This window comes from Cydia splendana, chromosome Z (genome assembly GCF_910591565.1).
Source record: "Cydia splendana chromosome Z, ilCydSple1.2, whole genome shotgun sequence".
In the NCBI taxonomy this organism is placed as follows: Eukaryota; Metazoa; Arthropoda; class Insecta; order Lepidoptera; family Tortricidae; genus Cydia; species Cydia splendana.
In genome coordinates, this window is record NC_085987.1 from 2330142 (window position 1) to 2351623 (window position 21482).

The following is a 21482-nucleotide window of genomic DNA, read 5'->3' on the forward strand; positions in this document are numbered from 1 at the left end:
AAATTGGGATTTCGTGTTTATTCCGAGCAGAATATAAGAGCTCTTCAAGGTCTTCAAACATATCAAATTTTATCAGAAACGGACGAAAAAAACTCGACAACATAATAAAAATCGACCTATTAATGAATAGGATGAGTACCTTCATGAATTTCTTGTTCTTAAAAACTGAAATACCACAATGCATTAAGTAAAACAGGTTCAAAAACAAGGCCCGAGTTTTTTTATATCATTTTTCTGCAATGAATAGAACACTGCAAAAAAAGACAGATGCTATAGTTCAAATTATTCTATACGTCCAATACTTTTGCAATTTAAGTCTTCTGGCTTAGACAATAAAGCTAAAAATACGTTTGAACGGACATTCCAAAAAGTAAAGTCTGATCTACACCTGACAGGATATAGTGCAGATGTACTTGTAGTATACTTAATAATATAGTTGAAAATAAACTGAGAATAAATATTACATCCTAAAGGGTTCAATTTAATGTAAGAAAATTATAACGCACAGGAGTAAATTTATTTAACAATTAATTCAAAAAGTCATGGGAATTTTTTACCGAAAGTTAAAGACACCACAGCGTAATTTTTGCTTACGAAAATATATTTGACATACCTACATATATTTGACAACATACTTAATATGTATTGTTCGTTCTTTGGTGTGCTCTAGGTATGTACTTTAATTATCAAATGGCTAAAACCAGATCATTCCATGAGGTCTCAGGATATCTTCACTAAAGTTTGAGGTTTTTGGAGCATTAACTTCGCAAAGTCGCGAATTATGTACATTAACTGGCACAACCGTTATTACCGCATAACTTTGAGTTTCAACTCCTTTACATCCTAATTAAAGCTTTCTTTTATCTGTACAAAGCAAAACCGACTCAGCACAATACTAATAAGGTTCATTTAACTATGAACTTATCTTGAGAGCCTCAAGCTTTTTCAGCCAAAAATTGTAGGGTGCACTTTTGTTCATTGCAATTTCAACTTAAAGCATATGCGGATAAAGTTCAATTTGAAATGCGTAATAAAGGTTTTTGCCAGTATTTTTTACTGGTCTGCTATTTTAATCTATAGGTAATCTATAAGGTCGATAGCCTTAGTTTTTACTATAGCTTTAATCAGGTATGTTTTTTATTCGATGTCAATCAGCCGAAGGTATCATAATACACAATACAGCTATAGTTCGACTTTAGGCGAAGTGAACTGGTCCCTCGAATTGCCTTAGGCACTTACTGGTTTAATATAGGTACTATATGATGTTAACAATATACCTTTTGACATCCTATTTATAAGGAGAAAAAAAGTGTCCCAAGCTTTTTATTTCCATTCCGTTACTATTTTTCATAGACGTTGTATGACGGTAACGGACGGGAAGGAATAAAAGTGTTGGTATGGAATTTTTGGGACAGTTTTTTTTCTCCTGATCGAAAAAAAACATGAGAGTAGTAATAAAATGACAAAAATACCCCAGTCTAAAAGAAAATGTATTGTACATGTACAACTTGAAATAAAATGGCCCAGATAAAAAAAGCTTCATTATTAACCGACTTTTAAAATGAGCGAAGTGATTTTACGAAAAGAACCGTAGAAAATTTAAAGATTTTCAAACGTTTCTTACGGAACTCTATAATGCTACGTAATCAATATCGCAATCTTAATGTCTTATCTCGTAATAAAATACCAGAGCAACAAGAGCCTTATGTCTGTCTGTCCATTGTGCATGCAACAGTTAACCGTTATACCGAGTTAACCCGATGACTTGATCGCCCGCCGTTCGAACCGGGTGGCCACAGCAGTTACACTTGCACCCTGAAATAACAACAAAAGTTGAATATAGTCTGACAAAAAAGAGTAGAAATTAAAAAGTGGTAACACTGTAGTGTCGCCCCGTTTTCTTAGATTGATTTGAAATGGACGACACTACAGTATTGCCACTTTTTAATTTCTACTGATGATGTTGATGTTGATTTCACATCCATTTCACGACTCTTCTCTTTCCGCTAAGACTCTACGACCTAAAATGACTGTAGTATAATTTGGCCCAGGACTGTCTAATTTCAAACATAAACAGAGAGGATCTGTCTTTGTCTTACGCTGATACTAGCAAACACAAGAAAGGAATGAATATAGATTTCCTGCTTCTTAAAAACTGACAAGTGTTTGCCAGACTATATACAAATTCCCAATTTGTAATCGATTTTGAAATTTCTTATTTCAGTGGATCTGACATCTGACTTTGATTCCTGACGTGGCGTGTTTTGTGGATTAGATTCTATTAAGTAACATTCTTCAAGGTTTTTAATTTTTTTAGCTTAATATCGTGTGCTTATTCGTGTCTCATTAAAATGTAATCGCTCACCTCAACTCTCCTATAGCAAATGTTGACATTCTACAAATTATCTGCGACCTATCAGGCAACACATCACACAATTATGATGCCCACACTTCTTCCACCTATAAAAAAACACCAGGTGTACAAATATATAGTTAACCAACTATTAAAAGACCTTATCTCTATTGGCATAAGACTGAGAAACGATCAGTTATTATGTCATTGTTACATATAGCATCTGCCGTTTCCCCTCATCTCGTACAATGGGGTCGGACCCCTGCTGACTTAATCTGTTGACTGAATGTGGACCTTGTGTGGTTGCAATTAGGTTTGCATCTAGCAGTGGACGATGGTGCAGAATAGTTCATCTCTTGTTCCTATGGCCAGGGGGTCTAGCCAAGATGACAATCGTACATCGAAATGTTAAAATTTATCGGGAAGACAGATATTCCGAAAAGTCATGTGAGTACTTCCATACATCTGGTCAACGATTAACACCTAGACATCTATCTCACTTCGCGTTTTACCTTGTACCGTTATTCGTAAAGCCAGGAAATTAGAAGAGGACGGAACAAATGGCCCTCGTGCGGGTATTTTACCTTTTAACTTCATTACTCTGAAATATTTATTTATTTATTTTAAACATTATTGCACAGTAAAAAATATACAGTGACAAAAGGCGGACTTAATGCTACACCAAATATACTATTGTTTCAAATCATGCTCGTCAGGTCCCCCTGCTATATTTCTAGTGTCCCAACATTTTTATTTCCATTCAGTTACCATTTTCCATATTTTGTATGGCGGTAACGGAATGGACGGATCGAAAAGTGTATGAACATTTTAGGACACTTTTTCTCCTAATAGAATGGAAAGAATGGATAGGAATGTCACAACAATTCGCAAATATAAAAATAGTAGTTTGTGTTTACAAGGGATCAAAATGATATATTTCCGTCAAGGGCGTATATTGAATCCTGAGCGTAATGAGGGATTCAAGTGTTAACGCCCAAGACGAAATAATTTTGATACCGTGTGACACATACTGCTTTTCACATCAACTATGAGGAAAATCAAAAAATCTTTAGTGTTGACACTACAGTGTTGCCACTTTTTAATTTCTATTCTTTTTTGCCAGGCTGTACATACGATATTCATAGTTAATTATATTAATATTTTGTGCTGGCAATGAAATGTCGTTGAACAGAAAAGTGCCACTTTGATCCCTCCTAGCAGGGAAGAAAAATCCATTTTCTGATTAGGTGATGTGAAAAGTGTATTGTACAACTATAAAATTGTCCAGTTGCTAAATAAGATCATTACCTATTATTATAGATTCCCACGACCGAGGTGTGCGTGGTCAAACCCGATAAGTCGAGTAAAAGGGTTTTTGATATTAGAACTATATGTGACATGCGTAGAATTCTTATTTGAATGATAAAATATTTGGATTTATCGGGTTTGACCTCCAAACCCTCGCGAAGTTGTTTTTATGTCACATTTCTATAGACAATATCGTTTTCGATTTACCGCTTTTTACAACAGTAATAAACTATTGTCTAACTTTATACGATTATTAAATATCTAACATGACCACGTTTTACACAGTAGATGACGACATTCGACGCAATCTAGATTTACCTGCTCTTTGATTTTTTTTAAAGTACAGTCAGCGATAAAAGCTTGTACCAAAAATGAATGAATGCATTCATACCTATCTTCAGTGATCAATTGAGCCGATAAGTGCGGTATGCAAGCAATTACCAACAAGTGGCCATTGACCCCTGATCTGTCGTGAATGGGCGTTTATGATCAATGCATGCATGAGGCCCATTTACAATGAGATAGGCATTTTGGAATTTATATATGAAAGTCGCACAGTGAAGTTTAAACCCATACAAGAACATACAAGTTCTTGTATGGGTCTTGCCTGAAATAAATGATTATTTAATTTAATTTAATTTAAAATAGGAGTTTAGTTATACCACAGAATAAGTAATAATAATACCATACAGAAAAGAAACTTCCTACAAAACCGAAGTTTGAAAGTGACTCAGGGACTAATCAATGCCCTGTGTCTAAATCATTACCGACAAGGCTAGTCCGTCAAAGTCCATGAACTGCGTGAGGTGTTTATGAGAATTTTTTGAACCCCCGTCTCTAGAGGCAAATCTCACAACATGTTACTAGTAAGATGTGAGATTTGCTTCAACCGCCTCCGCCCACCGCTAATCTCACGCAAGATCTTGGAGCGTTGAATTTATTTTAATATGCACGATTTCCATCGCTTTTGTATAGAGTTAGTATTAGAGGGTTGTGTCAGATTTTACCATATTTTAGTCTAGAAACATATTTTAATGTAATTTTCTCGCATTTTTACACTTTCATTGCCAGAAAACTATTCGGCTTGACCCCCTCCCCCCTTAATTAATGGACGCCCCCTATCTGGAGTAAACAGTTCGGTTCAATGTTAGTAAGTTTACGTGCTGACGCGATCGCTTCCCAAGTCTCCACCAAGACCAGCGTCAAGATACCTGAAAGATAACTTGACAAGCTGAGGGGAGACTTCAGTGACGTTTATATTAATAAAAGTGTTGTATTAGATTTAAGCAATACTGTAAGCGTCCTGAACAAATTTATTTTATTTCTTATTTCTTTACCTATAACAACCTCACGTCATCTTCCAGGAGCACAAGATGTACGCGCTCCGCTACTTCGGCTGCGAGCTGCTCTGCCTCATCAACATCCTGGTGCAGATGTGGCTGATGGACAGCTTCCTGGGCGGCGAGTTCTTCAACTACGGCACCAAGGTGCTGGGCTACAGCGACGTGCCGCAAGAGCTGAGGTGACGTGGTTTTTACATTATTTATTAATATTATTCAGAGTCCACTGTGTCCCACTGCTGGGCAATGGCCTCCCCCCCTCTTTTTCCACTCGTCTCTGTTTATCTATATCTGGCCAGCCCCTCAAAAAGGAGTCCAAGTTATCCCGCCATCGCAGACGAGGTCTGCCGTCCCCGGTTATCCCCGGTTAGACTCGTGGGGCTCCCACTCCGTGGTTAACTTGGCCCGCAAGTCGGTTTATATAGGTATACATAATTATTAAAATTTTATAATTAATTTGTGATTGCATAGCGATTTAAAGATTTTACGGTTAAGTTTTTGCATTGCGAATTAAGTATGCTACTAGCTTACGAATTAATTTTCGATGTTGATCTCACACCATTAATTATATTTTAACACATTTTGTCGTACAGTACCTATGTAAATCATTGGCATATGGCGATTTTAATATGGAGAACTGACATATATATGTTAAGATATCGTCTACATGACTGACCCTATGTAAATCTTGATATATATCAGCCAATGGACGTCAGCCTATCTTTGACGGCCTCCTAGCCTAGGGCATACTGACCCTGCCTATGAAGCAGGAGATCCCGGGTCCGGGCTAATATCGGATTTCAATACTGGTATTGAGAATCGTCCGATATTGGATGCTTTATTTAGTCCATGGGTCAGCAAACCGCGGCTCGTGAGCCGCATGCGGGTCTTTGAACGTAAAATTGCGGCTCTTTAACATGTTCACTGCAGAATTAGGGTCGAAAGACCCCGTGCAAAGTATGCTTAAAGACAAGTTACACTAATTGCTACAGCGAAGTTGTTAAGCCACACAAAAAAATAACACTTGAGAATCATTATACCACTGAAAACGCCGGTGCTCTTTTAACTAATACATATTATTCCTAATGTTTGCTGCCTGTGACTCTTTTTCTAAAAAGTTTGCCGACCCCTGCCCTCACCATCATAATTCTTAAGAGCCTGGCTCTTGTCGGTGGAGTAACCGCCATTCCGTTCTCTCTGCTACTGTTTTGAGCTCCTGATACGTCACTACGTTGATTTTCTCTTTGGCCTGGTCCAAAAACGCACGTCTCGGTCTTCCTCTGCCTCTCTTACGTTTATGAAAGTATCGTGCCATATCAGGTACCCCAACGTGTTTCGCCTTCTGTTTTCAATTGTTCTCAGCAGAGATCTTTCTCACCTAACGAAATTCGTTAAAATTCCAGATTCGACCCAATGATCTACATATTCCCGCGCGTCACAAAATGCACGTTCCACAAATACGGTGCATCGGGCAGCATACAAACGCACGACAGCCTGTGCGTGCTGCCGCTCAACATGGTCAACGAGAAGACCTACGTGTTCCTGTGGTTCTGGTACGTCGCGCTCGCGACCTTGCTGTCCATGCTGCTTGTGTACAGGTAAACCATTGACATAGCCATAGAATAAGTAACTTTAGACGCGTAGAGGCTCCAGTGTCCGACACAGCTCCAATAATCGACATTTTCAACCATAATGTCATAGCAATAAAGTTGACAGATTCATCCATTATATGTAGCATGTCCATGTTCTCTTTGTTTAAAGTAAGTAGGCACCGTAAAAGTATTAAATTTGGCCCTTTAACATAACTTTGCCCACCGCGTCACAGTTCAGTAAAAGCGAAATAACTTAAAAGTAGTTACAGATACACTTTCTGAAAGTAGTTATAGATACACTTTTTACACCAACTACTTTTTTCAAAAACTGTATTTGTAACCAGGGGGGTGTCACTACGCAGTTTAGGTACTACATTGGCCCGGCGCACCTCCCGGGCAGGGCAGGCTCTCGCGCAAAGAAGATCCACGGTTCGTGCGCGGTTATAAGTTTCAATTTTGTTATAATTTTATACCTAAATCTGACTTTTGTGAAGGAGTGAATTTTCTGTACGGTAGTACTGTTAGTTATTCTGTGCTGTAACTACTCGTATTTTTAAATTATTTCGTTTTTACTGAACTGTGTTAAAGTGTATGTGAATTATAGGTGTTTTTATTATCTTGGCAATGAAATTCAATGAATCTAACTAGAATAAACAAACATCTTATCTTATCTTCCGCAGACTGATAATACTGTTCGTGCCATCGATCCGGCCGCGGCTCTTGCACGCTCGCTCGCGCTCGATAGCGATGGAAACTGCTGCCGCGGTCAGCAGACGCTCCGACGTCGGCGATTGGTGGCTGCTATACATGCTGGCGAGGAACATGGACCCGATCATATACAGGTAAAGGTTCATGTATAGTGGCGGGGTACACCTCATATAACTGCAAGGTATACTTTGTATAACTGCAAGGTACGTCTTGTATAACTGCAAGGTACGTCTTGTATAACTGCAAGGTACGCCTTGTATTACTGCAAGGGTCAGCATGTATAACTCCATGGAACACTTTGTATAACTGCGCGGTACATCTTGTATCTGAGAGGTACTAGAGGACTAGAAGAAGAGAATAATAGTTATACAAGATCTTCCTCGTGTGAAACTACGAGGTACACTTGTGTATGACATGTTTGTAGTGTAATGGACACTTTTGTAGACGTAATAATCCGGTAATGAACCTACGCAAACGCATGCTATTTATACATACATATACATACGTATATATAGCGCAATACGTATTTAGATGTCGCTCTACGACCGATCGTGAGGCAAAATATTCTTTCATTTCCAGGGAATTCATAGCGGAGTTCTCAAAACGGCTCAGTGAGAAGCCCTCCTCGCGTGCGTGACGACCAGCCACTCCCTCCGTCTCCTTCGTCGGCGTGTGACGCGCCCGCTCTGAGTCTAGGGTACGCCTTGTATAACTTCGAGGTAAATCCTAAATAATTAGGTACCTGCACCTTGTATAACTGCAAGGTACACCCTCTATTACATGTTAAAAGTTCAATAAACCTTGTATAATTGCAAGGTACGATGCGATGTGTATAGATTGTCCAAAGTCCAAAGTACACCTTTAAAATCTAGGTTGCTATAACATTTTTTTAGTTCAAAATAAACCATGAAAAATTTCGCTAAAGTGTAAGGTACCTACTGTGTATTTTGTTGATAAGGTACAAACTGTATAACTTCTGCAGCCTGAGGTACACTCTGTTTAACTTTTTGCAAGTCCAGTTCGGATATTAGAAACCATAGTTTGTTTTGCCGCGTTTATTTATAAGTAACCAGGACTTTGAAAACTAAGTAATACTCTTAAATATAAGGTTAGTTTTCGAAATGGGATGACAGTACTTTGTCCTTTTCAAAACAAATATTTTTTATACTAACACAAACATGCTTTTTAGTAACTTTTAACTTAAACCCTAATTATTTGCTTGTGCCTTATGTTTTTTTTTTAATGTTTGACATAAATTAAAATAACCAGAAATCTTAAATTTGTACTCTAAAATCAATCAATAATTTTACTTTTCATTTAGTTTTTAGCATGGCACCTATTATTAACATTATTTTTAATGTGTCAAACTAATGTAGGCAAGTTATTCTTCAACCTTATGTTTATCAGAAATACAAAACCTGTATTATCAAAACAGTATTTTTTTTAACAATAAGGGGTAAATTGGACTTTGGATAGCGTTATATAGTTCGAATTTTTGGTGCAATTTATATTAACGGGCAAAACGCCTGCTGCAATTGCAGCTTTTTAGACATTTTTAAAGTATACAAGCTCAATTTTATTCCGGAATTTTTCTAGTTGTTTTAGTTAAGGTTTTATTAATGAATCAAGTTTCTTGAAGTTTTTAGACTGAACAAGTCTATGGCTTATATGGGGAATTAAGCTGGATTTTTACACAACTACTAAGGCTTATTTCTGGGTATATAAAGCCTAGAATAGCCAAGGGTTTATTCGAGACATCAGAATGATAGGTGTGTCGAATAAGCCCGTAGCTCTATGGGCACAATTGCATTGTTTTTATGAAAGTGGCCGAAACAGTAATATTTTTATTACTATTTGACATTTCGCCTTCATATTTAATGCGAAATTAAGTTTTATTCCTTTTTTTTTATACATTTGTGGTCTTTTTTAAATGCCATTTTAATTTAAATTGGTTTTACTCTTTATACAAAATGTATGGGTGTGTGTCACAGCTGAAAGGGGTTCAAAGGACTGCAAAGTTCGATATTCCTATAATTTTATATACACGATATAATCTATTAATATATACGTTTAGTGTTGCCAGGAGTGTACAAAATTCATTCAAATTTAGGTACGTAGGTTGTTATTATAATCGATTAGTGTAATGTTGACAGGATTTATAATTAAGGTGAGTTACACTGAAGAGAATTATGTTTGGTTCAAAAAGTTATGAGTACTTTACAATTTAGTACTAATTAATTAAGCATCAGAGCGTATTCTATGGTCATTTTGACAGTAACATTCCTGTTTTTAAGTATTTTTATAGACAGTTTAAGTAGAGTAAAATACCTTGTTATTGATTAAAAAGGCGAAGAGTATTCATTTGTTAAATTCTTTAGTTCGGTTGTGATGTGAGAAATTATATAACTTAGGTTGTACAACTAATGTCAAAAGAAAACTTCAGCGATTTCGAAAATGTGTGAGAATTCCCTATTTAATCTAAATACAATAATGATCCATATAGGCTGGTAAATACTGGTAATGTGATATATTTTACTACCAAAACAGTATGAGTAGGAAAAATTACTGTCAAGTTCAAGTTCCTCGTTCATTGACTACATAGTCCTCTTCAGTTTAGCTCGATTAGTTAAGATATTGTAAGTCGGGGGCCGCTCACTGCCGTATATTCGTGATCCCTGCTTACTGTGCTACTTTAGGCGCAGGTCTGTAAAAAGTTCATTCCAATTTAAGAACTGTTTCTAAATCTAATATTCTGTATAACCCTTTTTTCTTTCCCTCTACTTATAAAAGTATTGATGTTTTCTATAGGTTGCTTCACTCCTTTTTTTTATAACACTTTCCCATTTTCTATTGTATCCCGTCTGATAATAAATAGTTCTCAGATTGTAATGAACGAAAACGTCCGAATTTGGAACAATAAGCCTAATATTTAGCTTGTAATCGACATTTTATCACTAATTCGGTTGCCATAAGATCGAGTTTTGAATGATACCGCGTGGGTAAATAATATTTAATATAATATGGTTTTTTCTACAAAGTTTTGTATTGAGATCGTGACAATAAATGTGATTTCATAGTGTGATAAAAATGTCAAGATGAAAAACAAATCAATTAAATTAATGTTATATTATAATCATGAAATTTTGTAAATGGACAGTATCAGTATGCTAGATTTTGTATAAATTATTATTTTCAGTTAATAATTGTTACACCTATGACATCCTTAACTATTTTATCACACTACAAAATACCTAACAAGTAATAAAAACTATGGACTGAAGCATTGATCATTAATTAAGCATAGATCTGACTGAGATCTGTAAAAGACATCATTTAATCACCAACATCATTTTACAAATCAAATTCAAAATATTTTACTACAAGCCCTTATTGGGTGTCGTAATTTAAGAATCTCGAATAACCTTTAGATATTGTGTTCATTGAAGTGGCCTATAATGTAAACAAATATACAGTATTCGGCATGTAATTTAGATGTAAACAACATTGAGACTCAAATGTAAAAGTTAAACTACTCATACAAGTCTTTGTTTACATTGACCACTGCTATTGAATACACGTAGTAAAACAAGTTTTTTCAGCAAAAATCACATAATTATTGGTTAATATTGATTCATAACCAAAGTACTCTCTCATCAACATTTATTTAATACTGTTATATAAACTGTACCCTTTATTATTGAAGTTCATCAATTGGAACCAAACTCACCAGGTTGACGCATAACTATATAATTGTGATATATCAATTTAGAATTAAATCAATTTATATCTAGACCGATACATTATGTATGTAAGTACCTAATTGTATTAATTATCAATGTTTGTTATACGGAATGTACCCGTTTTATAATAATCATAAATTGATCTAATTGTGAAAAAGGCTCTTTTAAGACATAAGACTATAAACGTATAAGACTAACTTTACAATATCAGTGACAGTTATTAAGTACTCTCACTTCAACAGTCAGCATCAAAAGCATAGTGAATAGTGACAGCTGTCAAAATGACAGATAAGGACAAACTATTATCTTACCCGAGTGTACCTGAGTCTGACCAAGCTAACTCTGCCTGCCATTTGCAATGACAAAGTGTGCCAATGTCATCATTAATGTCAAATTTCAATCGCCTCACTTTGTTATATTCAAGTCGATGCACAGTTAGCTTAGACGGGCTCTAACGCCGAAGTGGCCAAATATATAGTAACTTAGTAACACATTTTTGTTAACATAGAAATCCGATAGATTTGGCCACTTGGCCACATCTATTGATGATGACTGTACTATATCCCATAATTAGGGTGGGCGAAGCATGCAAAATAAGACATTGTGCTGTTAAAAATAAGATTGAAATTCGTTTGAATCAAGTTAACCTTGGTTGGCTTAGACGACTAAAATTTTGGGCCTTATATTTGTAGCTGTTAGAGTGGTATTGCACCTGTCCAATTTCTTGTGCCAATGTGCATTGCCTCTCTCTCTCTCTCTCTCTCATTAAGCAAAATGTGAGATGCAAATACGCATTGAACCAAGAAATCGGACAGGTGAAATACCAACATTAGTTAGTAACGCCAACTCAAATTAAAGTGTTCATTTTGACCCTGTTTTGAGGGCTTTTGATACTTTTACATTATTGTCAATTGTACGTGTTGTGTGCGTATTTTGTATGTGGTTTGATATTAGAAATGACAGAAATACACTATATTGGTCAAAAACTTCACTTTAAAGAACACATTCCTTAAAAGAACTGAATTTATCAGAACACTCAAATTGTATGAAACTCATAATAAAAGTAGACCGACTTTGCACGTGTATGCACCAAATTTGTATGTATGTTTGGACTAAATTTTATTTGTATATTGTGAATTTAGATTAGATTTTTCACGCTCAACTGTATCTGATGAGGTCAATTTTGAACACTATTAGTTTTTATAGCAATAAAATTAATATACAATTCTCGATTTTACGATTTTATACCAAGAACAAACGAATGGGAATAGGTACCTAACCCTATTTCTTTAATCTGGACCGTTAATTAACCCTTTAACGGTCCAGATTAAAAAAATACACGAATCGAGCCTCGAGCTTCTTTAAAGTTATATAAATTCTATATTTAAAAAAATACAAAAAGACGATGTAAGGTTTTTCCGTATAAATCGTATAATATAAGAGTGCACTGTAAAGGGTTAAATTACTACAGAAGGCACAGAAGTCGTAAAAAAAACTTGATTTTTAACCCCCTTTCGTCTTGATTTATAATTTATTTTTTGTGCAACTCAACATGAGAAATATAAGTACTGTCAACTGCTTCAACATTGCCTGGCTTGATAAAAACAGTGATTCTCTATCAAATAGCTGTGTATGTCGTATTCCTCTTAAGGGTACCCTTTTCGTATTATTGTGAATTAAATAGATAGCGAATTTGTAGACCACTGTTTTTCAAGCCAGGCAATGTTGGCATGGTTAGGCAATGTTGAAGCTCATAACTTTTAAATTTCTAGTAGTTAACGGTATTTCCGAATCAGATACATTAGAGCCAATGTTAAAGGTTTATCGCTGATATTTGGCAGTTTTTTAAAGCTCACAATTTATAAGAGCATTATTTTATCATTAGATAAAATTAATTTTATCCATATTCTTATGAGTAGATGTGATTTGACATCTTGTTGTGAAAAATACACGGAATCGACTTGTATAGTAAGAAACTTGTAATCGGGATACTACTGGCTATTATATCACGTTTATCTTTCCAGAGATACTCGTCCTATACAATCAATCTAAGCTTACAGATGTAGTGCATAATTATTTTCCATCGTATTTTCACTGCAACGTACGAACGTTGCTATTTCATCAGTCTCGGTACAAAAAGTACTGAAGTTGACTGAAGTAGCGTGATAAATACAAACGTTGCGAGAAAATACGATGGAAAACAATTATGCACTGCATTCTGTACTCTACATACACTGACTTTGGCAGATCTATCTTTCGCAATACCACTATTAAGACGAAAGTGGGCGATCCGCGCGAAATCGCCCTTGCATACAAACGTAGTCCTCATTTTCCTTCCGGGTATTGACAATATTGAAAATATTTAGATACAATTTGATGTATATCAACCAAAGCTGCGCCCCTTTATAGAATTTTTTGGAATTTTAATTAATATAAAAATTGGTTTTTCACTCATAACTCTTCAAATCTATCTAATCAAAAACTCCAAAAAATTCAAACGAAGGGGCCATGGTGAAAGGTGTTTTACAATCAATTGTCTAAAAATTTTTTTTTCACCACTCCAGCTCGGAAAGGATTACTTTGCACTTCAAAAACTGATAGCAAAGTTGCACTTTATTCACATGTGAGGCAAAGTAATCAAATGCAAATTTTGAGTTGTTTTTTTATGTTTGCTGGTAGAATTGACTTTTAAATGATGATTTTGGATGATAAATATTTAATAACATTAATTTGGATTTGATTTGGTTTGATTTTGTTTGATATTTTACATTTAATATTTGCTCCGGGTTGGTGTGGTGAAAAATTTTGTGTTTCACTCGGGGGCAAATTTTGTTTAACCCTCGTGCTTTGAAACCCTCGCAACGCTCAAGATTCCATTTTTCGAGCCACTCGCTACGCTCGTGGTTCAATTTTAGAATCTTTCGCTTGCTCGGGTATCAATTTTAGCACGAGCGGTTAAACAACAACTTTGCCCCCTTGTAAAACAAATAACTATTAAAAAGTGAATGTCCACAGGGAGTAAAATGGGAACTACGTTTGTAATAGAGTAGCGGTCGTCCACTGTCGTCTTAAACGTCATATTTTCGTAGGAATGTGTCGTTTGTGGTGACACTTGTACGCATTTCTCCCGCGGAAATCTGCAGGTGGACGGAAACGTGGCCCGATTGATATGTATTTTTTTTAAGGTTAACGTACCACAAACCGACTCGCATTTATTTTAATATAATTAAGTAGGACATTTAATCGTTATTTAAGGGAATAGTAGAAACAATTATTATTTTTATAACATTCAAAATCGTTTGTTAGTTATTACCGTAAAGTGTCCCAACATTGCGTAATCAAACTGCTTTGCTACAAGAACAGCTAATTCTTTTCTATAAAAAAGCAAGGACATATGTCGCAGTCGGATCGTATAATCCGCCGTATTACATTACGGCTAGCCGTTTTCAAAAACAGGGGCGTTTTGAAATGCGGCGGTTTAACGATTAGCCGGATTGAATGCGGCTGAATGAGAATCCGCCGGAATGTATTCGGCGCCATACGTTCTTCAACACGGCTAGCCGTAATGTAATACAGCGAGTCATTAGCCGCCGCTTTGACAGTTTTTAGTTCCCATTTTTAACACCCGTGGCGCTGCCTGACAAACGCTGGGGTGTCCGTCAAATCTGGAGTTCGTCGGACTGTTTCTTTTCAAAAAACATTTCTTTCGCAACTTAAATAGACGGAGCCCCGCTTCGCGGGGCTCCTATTTCTGAGCGGTTTGCCCTTCGGGCATCTGAAGCTACCTAACGAACCTAACCTACCTACCTATTGATTTAGTGAGACGTCCGTGAAAACATTACACTTTGGGGAAAAAAGCGTAGGTAGGTAAGTAGGTTAGGTTCGTTAGGTAGCTTCAGATGCCCGAAGGGCAAACCGCCCAGAAATAGGAGCCCCGCTTGCGGGGCTCCGTCTATTTAAGTTGTGAAGGAAATGTTTTGGAAAAGAAACACATGTAGTGCGGTGGGACCATGGTAAAAATAAATTAAATTGCAAACATTGTCAAACTCCGGTTACGTAGGCGACCGAAAGAACTGGTCACTCTACAATCTAAAATAGTAGTACGATGCGGCTAAACGTTGGCCGCCTTATTGAAGAACGTATCGCAATGACAATCCGGCTAATCGTCGAACCGCCGCATTTCAAAACGCCCCTGTTTTTGATAACGGCTAGCCGTAATGTAATACGGCGGATTATACGATCTGACTACGACATATATATTTAAAAAGACCGTTTTTTTAGATAGGCAAAGTTGGGGTTTGAAGGCAATGTTGAGCCAATTTACAGTAATTTAATTTACTTTCATCGTCTATGGAAGTTTATGAAGCCCGAGAGAAATAAGCAGCTACTTTGTAGGAGGAATGATATTTTCATTTATAAATGTTAAGTGTCATTTGTAATTGATTTTAAGTAAATATAATACACGTATAAATTATAGTCAATGATATCAGAGTGAATTTAATGTTGGGAATTTCGATAAATTTGTTAACTAAACGTAATTTATTAGAATTTGAAATGTACTAAATTACATATAGGTATCTCAAAATTGGCTTATCTTCCAAGATATCAAGATGCTTACAAGGCGTAGTTTTTAATAATTCGACATTTATCTTTTTTTAAGATACTGCATCTAGGTGACTCTGGTATTTTTGATTGTATTTAAAAATTCAAACAAATTAATTATTAATAAATTATTACAATTTAATATGTTTAACATGTAAAATCTGAAATGGAATCTCAACTATTTCCATTAATATTAGTACATATATTGTGTACAATCAAATTATGATTCTATTTATTTTAAAAAGATTTTTTATCGCCAACTACAGTTTTCTCAATGTAAGTAAAGTTAAGTTAAAAGTGAATTATACTATTTTGATTTTTGTACGCATTGTTTTAATTTACTGAACTAAGCAACCTTTTCACATATGTAAAAAAAAACTTAACTCATACTCATTTATTAAACAAAACCCGGCCAAGTGCGAGTCGGACTCGCAAACGAAGGGTTCCGTACCATTATCTATAAAAACGGTCACCCATCCAAGTACTGACCCCGCCCGACGTTGCTTAACTTCGATCAAAAATCACGTTTTTTGTATGGGAGCCCCACTTAAATCTTTATTTTATTCTGTTTTTAGTATTTGTTGTTATAGCGGCAACAGAAATACATCATCTGTGAAAATTTCTACTGTCTAGCTATCACGGTTCATGAGATACAGCCTGGTGACAGACGGACGGACGGACGGACAGCGGAGTCTTAGTAATAGGGTCCCGTTTTACCCTTTGGGTACGGAACCCTAAAAATATAAACTAAAAATATGCTTAACAAAACACAATAATCTTTACTACAGCAGGAACGTACGTGAAGCAATTTAAATCAGAATTCGAAACCTTAGGCCATAAATAAACGTAAGTTACGCGATTAAGTCCCGTGTTAGTTATAAAAGTAAAACACTTAAATGGATGGTGTTTAGCAAAAATGAGTCATCCCCACGTCATCCCACATCCATTTTGCAATAAAATGTCAACTTTAAGCGTCAATTTTTTGACTTGACATCTTATTGAAAAATTAATGTGGGTTGACACATTATTGCTTAACAGCATCCAAATTCTAAAACAACTATATAGAGTCTGTGCGGAAAGAGTAGAGCCGTGGGATGTATGGGGCCGAACAGACTCTAATCATAGTTTCACATTGAAGAGTAATCACAGGGCAACATTTAAAAACAATTGGTAGCTAAGGGGTTCGATTCGCACGCACACTGCGTTCGATTCGCACGTCGCTCCGAAGACAACGCTATGCGCGTATTTATATCGATGACTCGCTTGCGAAACGGACGCGGTGTGCCATGCCCCTAAGTTTTCAGTATTAACAAAAAACGTGGAACAATACTAAGGACTCCACACGTGAAACTATTCAAACTAAACTATCTCTCCGCTCGCTTAAGATGTAAAATCGTTACTCTATCTATACTACGCAGACAATTCATGTCTAAAATACCGACGTCTTACTCTGAGAGTGTTTTCACATTGTCCGATCCGATATCGGATGTCGGAAGGCGCCTATGACAAAAACAGCTGCAGGAGAGTGCCATTGGCATTAAGTCCGTCTTTTTTGTGCTGTGTATCGTGTTTTTAATAATAACATGAATCTAGTATTAAAACTGGATCTGGCATGAGGGTAGATGTAGTGTAGGGACGCCTGGCCGGAAGCAGGCGGGCTGTCGATCGCGTGTCGCGTTCATTCAGCCCGGTTCCCTGGAGTCGGAGCTGCAGGTTACTGTCCCTGCGGCATTCCCTCACCATTCTCCTCAAATCTTCTTGTTTTCCTGCAGAACAGAAGGACATCTTTGAGTTCGACGTCCTTTAGTTCGTTCTCTTTTAGTGTATCTTTACCGAATGTATTATATCGCGGTGCCGCATGCATAATACATTCCGCTAGTAGGTGTAAGCTAGTCTCCTCCTTACCACAGTGTGGACAGGAGGCATCTCTGCTAATCTCCATTATCTTAAGGTGTCTGTTGAGGGTGTTATGACCTGTAATAATACCTGTCAGAAGTCTCAGACTGCTCTTACCTAGTTTCAGAAGATACCTGGTTCTCCTGTGATCTATGCCTTTGATCATCATCTTCGACTGTCTACATCCAGTTTCTTCTTCCCATTCTCTTTGTGCTTCCATCTCTTTTACCTTCTCTATGACTCCCTTCGTGACGTCCGCTGACATAGGCAGAGCCGGTTCCGGACCAATGTGATCCGTTTCCGCCCCCATCCTTGCCATCTCGTCCGCTTTCTCATTACCCGTCACTCCTTGGTGTCCTGGTACCCATGCCACCGTGACGCTTCTTCGTTTGCCTATCGAGTTAAGCTCCTCCCGACATTCTCTCACAAGGGAGGAGGTAACCGATGTTTTCTTCAGTGCCTTCAGTGCTGTTTGGCTATCGGTATATATTACAACAGCGCCTTCTTGCTGGCATGAGGGTGGGGAAAAGTGACCGAACAGGATAGTCTTATGTATCTTTCAATAGGAGTAGCAGCGAAAGAGCTATTATTGTTTGTCCTTGTCACAGTCTCACATTTTATTTGTTCCCCACCGTTTTAGTATGGATTATGGTGGGCAACAAATGAATTCGACCAATCACAGTGTCGCATTTGCGTATGTTTTGTCCCTCACGGAGGCACGCGTATACCACTTCTATACGATCCTACCTTCTATGAATAATAATGATTTATTTAATGTATAAATAAATACGTAGAAACACATATTTCTTACATTTTACTTCCTTCCGATATCGGATCGGACAATGTGAAAGCGCTCTTAACCAGACGCTTAATGTTTCTTCTGAAAGAGGAACGACGGCGTGATATTTAGCCTCCTTTCGCGAAGAACATTCGCGCGCTCGACCGCCCTCGCCCCCTGCACCACTTTCTGCAGTCTCTCCACGCTCTCGGAACGAGCCACTTGGTCCATTACTCCCGGCACTTCTCTGAGATCCTGAAAATCCTCACCCACTACGACGTTAGGATCCAAAACCATCCCTACATTTATTCTTATATGAGTTTTTCCATCGGTGAACGATAAAAAGATCGAAGATTGCTGAAAGATTTTAAGTGCAAAATGCTCGTTAATCTTAACAGCTTTCATTTTGATTTGAAACGAAGCGTAATTTTTTATACATTCCTTTATTTGTTTGCTAATCTCCTGCGCTTCAAGGCCTCTCATGACATGATCATCATCAGGTATCGGCCTTTCGAAGTCTATTTCGTCTTCCTCTTGGTACTCAGCAATGGTCTGGTCTTTGATGAGGGGTTCGTTCTCTTTTAGGACGGTTTTGAGGAGTCGGGAGTCGCACAGGTTATGCCACTTCCAATGGGTGTTGGGCCCAAGGGTGCGGTCGACGACGACGCCTTCGCTTTGACTGTACTTTAATCTGAAAATAATCATGTGTAGTGAGCAGGTACCTTAATCTCTACATTGTTTTCAAAAAGGTAGTATATTTATATCAACTTATGTAGATGTAGCTGAATGTGTAAAACTGGTGTAAAAGTACCAACTTATAACCACCACACCAGCTCTCTTCATTCTACAAAAATTAATTTATCCACAAGATTTGATGTATATTGACCATAGCTATACATATGTCCTTTCTATTGAATTTTTTCGACTATTAATTCTCAATTAGACGATGCGAGAACTCGCATGCGAGTTTCATTACATTGCTGTTTTTGATTTGTCGGTTGAATTGGACGTATTCAACAGCCCGCAATGTAACTAAAATCGCATGTGAGTTCGCGTGCCGTATAAATCAGCCCTTAAGAGTGAGGAGCTGATGGTAACATCCTAACAGTGGGTGCAGCCAGCAGAGTTTTTGAATATGAAGACCTTACCGTATCTGGCCGGCGTGGTCGTACACGGTCCCCTTGCCCCTGTCATCGAAGACAGCGAGCACGGTGCGCGGCTGCGCGCGGCCGGCTACCGGCTGGCCAGAGCTGTACACCACCACTCGGTCGCCGTTCGTCTCTGGACCCCCAGCAACAGAAACGATGTTCGTTAGCTGCCTATCTATAGCGCGATGTTGGTGGTAGGCCCTCTGACCTGCTAGCATGAGTTGCGTTCTCGCGCGCGACATCTAGCGTAAGTTCAAGTATGGATGCGCGCGCAAGAACGCAACTTATGCTAGTTGTAAGTGACACGTTTATTAGAGTCTGTGCGGAAAGAGAAGAGTCATACAATGATTGGTTCCCTTCCACAACTATTCTCTTTCCGCACAGACTCTAATAAAGCATATTAAAAATTATAAACTGGATAGGATAGGTATAAGTAGGAGAGTTGAGGTGAATAACACACACTATACTGTATGTAAGTGGATGGATGACAGTTATATGCAATATGAATAGTCTTAGGGCCTCTTGCACCATCGCTCTAACCCGGGGTTAAGCTGTTAAACCGTTAACCCAGTGTAGAATTGTACAGGTAACCATGGTAACTCCAGTTTAACCGGTTAACCCCGGGTTAGTGGGATGGTGCAAGTGGCGCTTAGGAGATAAGTCGTTTTTATACCGATTTTACTTTTTTCTTCCTCGCGTTATCCCTGCAAAATGCCGGGAGATGATGATGATGATGTAATAATTTGATAGTTCTACCTTCCGTTTTGTAGAACTCCACCGCCACCCCCCCACTCCTATAATACAGTCGCGTTTTGTTCTCGTCGAAAGTCGCGAGCAACTCTCCTGAAGGGTACACCAACAGCTTTTTGTGCTTGTTCACTTCCACCCAGTCGTAGTCTTGGCGCGCAGGCCGCATGAGGAACACTGGCACCTGGAATTTGTCGTATACTAGCGACCCGCCCCGGCTTCGCACGGGTTAACAAATTATACACCTAAACCTTCCTCAAGAATCACTCTATTGTGTAAAAATCGCATAAAAATCCGTTCAGTAGTTTTTGAGTTTATCGCGAACATACAAACACACAATCAGACAGAGGCGGAGGGGACTTTGTTTTATAAGGTGTAGTGATACTTTAATCACGGATTTATATTGCCTCCTCCTCTATTAAGGGCTTTAAGCAATATAGTATCCCATATTTACTTCAAAGTTCATTGTGTTCGAGATATTTGGCATCAAAGTTGAACAATTTTAGGCTAAAAAACTGGTTTTCTGGCCATAACTTTTGTGTTAATTAGTTTAAAATTAAAACCCTTTTTCGAGACGTCAAAGACGAACCCAAATAAGGTGTATTCGGGTAATTCCGAATGTCGAAAACTGTCGGATAATTCCGAAAAGAGACTTTTATTATGATGAAATTTTGGGTGATTTTCATCTGAATTTCGGAATTATCCGACATTCGGAATTACCCGAATACACTTATGTAGATTTCGTACATGTAAGATCCTTCACAGCAAACTAGATACGAAAAAAGTGTGTTGTTAGACAATGTTTAAAAAATTCATAAAAAATAAGTATTAATTTCTTTCAAAATCCGGTAGACCAAAACTCTGAGGACCAAAACGGAGATAAAAGACTGAATAACCGATAACCGTTTGTCTTATAATTCTATCTGTAGTAAAAGTATCTGTGTAAAAGGAGATACGATTCAAAACATGTCAAAAATCGATGAATACCTCAGGTAGCCCCTTAAATTTAAAACCCCCTAAAAATGCGTCATTGCTTCCTTGATCTAAATAGGTAGTTTGACTTCTCTTTCGGTCACAATTTGGACCATTTCACAAAAAGGTGTACTTTGTCGGGGACGCGACGCGTATGGCAGCTACCTTGAATTACCTGTATAGAAATCTGTATTATTTAACACATTCATTGCCCTCCAGCCAAACAAGACGTCCGCGCCTGGCCACAACATTCACAACAATTTCGTCATATAAAGCAATATTACCACGATCCGACTAT

The 21482-nt window shown here is 37.5% G+C and overlaps 3 protein-coding genes and 1 long non-coding RNA gene across 4 annotated transcripts in view; 2 read left to right on the top strand and 2 right to left on the bottom strand.

Moving 5' to 3' along the window:
• Positions 1–10971, top strand: part of LOC134804362 (innexin inx1) — a 55380-nt gene extending 44409 nt beyond the window's left edge. Inside the window, exons 5-8 of the mRNA XM_063777391.1 lie at positions 5026–5183; positions 6405–6599; positions 7274–7435; positions 7881–10971. Coding sequence (XP_063633461.1) covers positions 5026–5183; positions 6405–6599; positions 7274–7435; positions 7881–7938 — 573 coding nt within the window. The 3' untranslated portion in view covers positions 7939–10971. The remainder of the gene's footprint in view (positions 1–5025; positions 5184–6404; positions 6600–7273; positions 7436–7880) is intronic.
• The window catches only part of LOC134804395 (uncharacterized), a 201115-nt gene that overhangs the window by 89170 nt on the left and 90463 nt on the right, over positions 1–21482 (top strand). The gene's annotated exons all lie outside the window — the stretch shown is intronic.
• LOC134804369 (iron-sulfur cluster transfer protein NUBPL) overlaps positions 1–21482 on the bottom strand; it is a 143002-nt gene that overhangs the window by 64155 nt on the left and 57365 nt on the right. The window lies entirely within an intron of this gene.
• Positions 18408–19707, bottom strand: LOC134805015 (uncharacterized). The gene is made up of 2 exons (XM_063778298.1): positions 19466–19707; positions 18408–19008 (listed from the first exon to the last, which is right to left on the bottom strand). Exons 1-2 carry the CDS (start codon positions 19705–19707, stop codon positions 18408–18410), a joined length of 843 nt encoding a protein of 280 aa, XP_063634368.1.

Excerpts from the sequence above, each read along its gene's own strand:
- LOC134805015 (XM_063778298.1), bottom strand. The coding sequence starts at position 19,707 with ATGTCGCGCGCGAGAACGCAACTCATGCTAGCAGGTCAGAGGGCCTAC. Across the intron at positions 19,009-19,465 it reads GACCACGCCGGCCAGATACG|ATTAAAGTACAGTCAAAGCG; the intron begins GTAAGGTCTTCA and ends GATTATTTTCAG.